The sequence below is a fragment of the Equus przewalskii genome, chromosome 26 (genome assembly GCF_037783145.1).
Source record: "Equus przewalskii isolate Varuska chromosome 26, EquPr2, whole genome shotgun sequence".
Lineage (NCBI taxonomy): Eukaryota > Metazoa > Chordata > Mammalia > Perissodactyla > Equidae > Equus > Equus przewalskii.
This window is the reverse complement of record NC_091856.1, coordinates 17,815,818-17,820,390: the sequence shown is the minus strand read 5'-3', so window position 1 is coordinate 17,820,390 and position 4,573 is coordinate 17,815,818. Positions and strand designations below refer to the sequence as shown.

At 43.6% G+C, this 4,573-nt stretch overlaps 1 protein-coding gene across 1 annotated transcript in view; it reads left to right on the top strand.

Moving 5' to 3' along the window:
* The first annotated feature begins 1,077 nt into the window (after positions 1 to 1,077).
* LOC103565843 (major allergen Equ c 1) overlaps positions 1,078 to 4,573 on the top strand; it is a 195,798-nt gene continuing 192,302 nt past the window's right edge. The window contains exons 1-6 of the mRNA XM_008542006.2: positions 1,078 to 1,251; positions 1,616 to 1,752; positions 2,483 to 2,556; positions 3,222 to 3,332; positions 3,689 to 3,790; positions 3,964 to 4,009. Coding sequence (XP_008540228.2) covers positions 1,156 to 1,251; positions 1,616 to 1,752; positions 2,483 to 2,556; positions 3,222 to 3,332; positions 3,689 to 3,790; positions 3,964 to 4,007 — 564 coding nt within the window. The 5' untranslated portion in view covers positions 1,078 to 1,155 and the 3' untranslated portion in view covers positions 4,008 to 4,009. The remainder of the gene's footprint in view (positions 1,252 to 1,615; positions 1,753 to 2,482; positions 2,557 to 3,221; positions 3,333 to 3,688; positions 3,791 to 3,963; positions 4,010 to 4,573) is intronic.

The following is a 4,573-nucleotide window of genomic DNA, read 5'->3' as shown; positions in this document are numbered from 1 at the left end:
CTGACATTCATGACCTTCCCCAACTCCCACCTTCTCCAGACATAATTCTCTGATCCCACCAGCCCAGTGTGTGCCAGACACCATGCTGAGGGTTCTACGCACATCATCCCATTGAATCCCTACAGCAATCTATAGGCGGATCTTCCCCCATTAAGAGGAAGTGAAGACTCAGAGTCGCTAAATCGGTCCTCATGGCTTCAAAATGGCGGAGATGGGAATGAAGCCCAGGTCTACATGACTCCAAAGCCTGTGTTCTTAAGTACTTTCTACATGACGCCACCTCCCTAGCATGAGCCCCTTTCTGACCTACAGTGGTCTGGTCTTGGTCCCACTCAGTTGGGTTATTTCATACGCTTGTAGAATTAAGTTTTTATTGAGTATATGAAACATTTCTCTGCCTTCATTGAAAGTTGCTTGAAGGAAGGGATGACATCTTGTACTTCTCCATTCCTCTTATGGGGCCTATGGTATAGTGAGGTGCCCATAGTGATTGAACAGTTGTTCATTCATTGTGGGGGAAGTAAAGGCTGCAGGGATTGAGTTCTGAGAATACGGAAAAGGAGTTAAAATGTACTGGATATCAGGCATCACACTTTAAAGACAACATTTTAGTCAACACTATTTCAGTCAATTCTATTTTAATGCTTTGTGATAGGTACTATTATCTTTGGTAGAGACAGTTTCTTTGTGTCTGAGGCTAGTAAAAGTGGAGTAACTCACCTAATTCTGTACATGATGTGAGCGTTGGGACATAGATTCCCCACACATTCCATTTCCCTGTTATACTCCATTCTTGCCACACATCATTGGCTTTCTGATTCCAAGCTAGGTCCACAGTTAAATCTGCTTCCAAAAGGCAGCCCTTTACAGCATCCACTATTTTTATTGAGTATGTGTTTTCAGAAATTGAAAGTCACTAAGTAGATCTAAAAGATATGGGACTGCCAAGTTTCAAAAGGGCAGGAACAATCCTTGGCCTCACACCGGGGAATGACGGACCACTTCATGGAGTGGGAGGAGGAAAGATGGTGCCCCGGGGACAAATATCTGGACCCAGAATGGATATAAAGAGAGAGGAGCTTGGGAGTGGAGTCACCATCAGGGAAAGACTCACTCCCGGTGACTATAGAGGAGTCAGTGCTGTCCCCGGCCAGGATGAAGCTGCTGTTGCTGTGTCTGGGGCTGATTCTTGTCTGTGCCCAACAGGAAGAGAACAGTGATGTTGCGATAAGAAACTTCGATATTTCAAAGGTAGAGTTGGTAGAGCAGAGTGACTTCTGACTGTGGGGGGCAGTTTGGAGGATTCTGAAGCAAGGTGGCCCTGCCAGAGGCAGGAGTTGGTCGACATATTAGACAAAAGGAGTGGCTGCAGACCTTGAACTAAGAGCAATTGTACCATGTTAAAGAATGACAACACTTGGGGACCTCCATTCTCCCTGGAGGGTCAGTGGAAAGAGCCCTAGATGTGGTGTCAACTGACCTTAGTTCTAATTCCATCTTTACATCACCATTATAAGACCTGGCCCACAGCACTGAGTTCAAGAAGACAAGTGTTCATGTGGTATCCACTCCCCTCTTTCTGCATTCTTTTTATCATTTTATTTATTTATTGCAGATTTCAGGAGAGTGGTATTCCATTTTCTTAGCTTCAGATGTTAAGGAAAAGATAGAAGAAAACGGTAGCATGAGGGTATTTGTGGACCTCATCCGTGCCTTGGACAACTCTTCTCTGTATGCTGAATATCAGACAAAGTAAGTGTGGCCTTTTTAACTTGGGAAAGGAAAAACAGAAGCCTCAGTATGGTCTTGGCACCTTAACACACACACACACGTACACCTACCTTCTGGGCCTGTATCCAACATGAGAGCCCCTCTATCTGGCACTGATCTAGGGCTTGATGAACCTGGGGCTTTTCTAGATTCAGAGATAAGGGTTGCTGGAAAGAATAAATTTAAAATGAAAGTGGAGGAGAGGAAGGGATAGAGGGGTTTCAGAATCATCAATAGTGTGGCCAAATAGCACAGATTAAGAGCATAGGATGTGTAATCAACTCCTATCTAGCTCTTGAATCTCTCTTACTAGTTGTGTGACCAAGAAAACTCATCTCTTTCCACCCCCAATTTTCCCTTGGGTTAGTAAAAGAGGATGACAATGATTCTCTCATGGCTTTTTATGAGGACCAAGTGAGGTAATGTTTATTTATCTGAGAGGCTGGCACATGGTGAGCACTCAGCCAGTTATCAAGACAAGTAGCTGTAATAACAGTAATAGTGGGACGTAATGGTAGAGTAACAGGGATAGGAGTAGTTGACTCATTCTCAAAGTATCAAATAAAGTGAAATAATGGAAATAGAAGCTCTTTGAAAATTGCACAGCAAAATGTTAAACAGTTAAGTGGAATAAGAAACTCAAGTTATGGGTAGAGTGTGAGGGACCCGCCACATCAGTGTCTCCTGGGCATCAGTTCACTGTGTTTTGCAGGGTAAATGGAGAGTGTACTGAATTTTCTGTGGTTGCTGACAAAACAGAAGAGGATGGTGTATATAGTGTTAAGTGTAAGTATACAAAAGAAGTCTTCCCAAATTCTACTTTCAGCTGCAACTAAACTCCAATATCTTCAAGATCTTGCTCAATTATTGATCAGTGCTTATTTAGGCAACGTAATGGAGGTCCTCTAATAGCTAGTATCCTGAATTTGGAGATCCTTGTGCATAAAAGCAGATGCCTCGCACATAATACCATCAGATAAAGAAGGTAATTTGGTCATATGTACCTCTTGCAACAAAAGAAAATTGGCAAAAAAAAAGAGAATAAATTGGCAGAACAGTTTCTCATTCTCTGCCCACTTTCTAATGACACCTGGTGACCATTGCCACAGCACACTGCTCAGGATGTCGCACTCGGTATATAATGCCAAAGGGGCTTACAGAGAGGACAGAGACACACAGTTGGCAGAGATGGCCAAGAGAGGCAGGGAACATGATGGAGGATGAGTTACCACTGCACCTGAATTTCCTACCATAGTATTCGACCTGCCAGCATCCCTTAGATGTCACCTGATGAAGCCCAGGAGATGCAAAATGAAAGACATTAGCTATCACTTGCTATCTCTTCCAGGGATATGCACGTGAATTTGGTTAGTGGGAGAGAATAAGTAAAGGGTTTTACTTGCTTCCTATGGACCAAAGAAGGTCTGAGCTGTGTTCTTTTTCCTCCACAGATGATGGATACAATGTACTTCGCATAAGTGAATTTGGCAATAATGAACATATGATTCTTTATCTTGTGAATTTTGACAAGGACAGACCATTCCAACTGTTGGAGTTCTATGGTAGAGTATTTTCATGCTAGCATTCATCCTAGGGTGGGAAAAACGGGGAGGAAGGAAGGCTGGAGACAAAGTGGTCCTCCCTAATCTTATCCTGGAATGTTCCTCCCTCTGAGGACAGATACTCACCTTTGGTAACCCCTCAGGCTCGGTGATGGGAAGATGACGAAATCTCTCATCATGCCGGAAGGATATTCTAAAGATGTCAAATTCAAGACAGGTTACATCCCATCCCCAAGACTCTGCCTAAGCACCCAATCAGTGCCATCCATCCTCCCATCCATCTGGAGCCCCACGCCCCTCATGAGCCTCAGTGACAAATATACAGGACACAGTAGTTACCGTCACTCTTCCTACAGCCCGAGAACCAGATGTGAGTCCAGAACTCAAGGAAGAGTTTGTGAAAATTGTCCAAAAACGAGGAATTGTTAAGGAAAACATAATTGACCTGACTCAAACCGGTAAGTTCAGCTATCTCTGGTTTTCTCTTCCTAAATTCCCATGTTACTGAAAGGAGAAATCCCAGAAGGTGATACCTCCAATCAATCCCCTTTGTCCTAATCTTGAGAATCATTTGGTTTCTCTCTGGGAAATACTGCAATTGGTTTGAATGTGCTCTGCTCTGCCTCTACAGATCGCTGTTTCCAGCTCCGAGGGAACGGAGTGGGCCAGGCTTAGAGGTGGGTGATCTCTGGTGGTGAGGGGGTGGCCCAGGGATCAGTGTCCTCCAAAAGCATTAGGGGTTTATGTCTAAAGATTACAATAAAAATAACTTGGTAAGGCAGCTTGTGGAGAGAGCTTGAAATTTGGAGTTGGAGGACCCGGGTTCAGGACCCACTCCTACCATGAGCTTCTGAACAAATGATCTAAGCAATTAAAGGGAAACAATGATGTCTACATAGTGATTTCCTGTGTGGATAATATTGCTGGTGAAAAGGGCTCAGTGACTGATAATGTGCTCAAAATCATTAAGCCTTAAAGTTTTAAATGAGAAAAGAGTAATAGGGTGTGAGTATGACACAAATACATTCTGTGTTTGTGGTCCATCTTCCAAGCCCAGAAGGCCATCTCACCCTCCAATTTATGGTAAAAATGGCTTCCTTTGATCTCTGTACAGCCTTAACTTCTAATCTGAAAGTACAAGCTGTCTCACCTTCCAGTTGTCTTCTGATCTGGAAAATGGACTCTGAGTTTCCTCATCTGTTTCCTGCCTCAGATTTACTGTGGGGCTTCATTCAGACAAT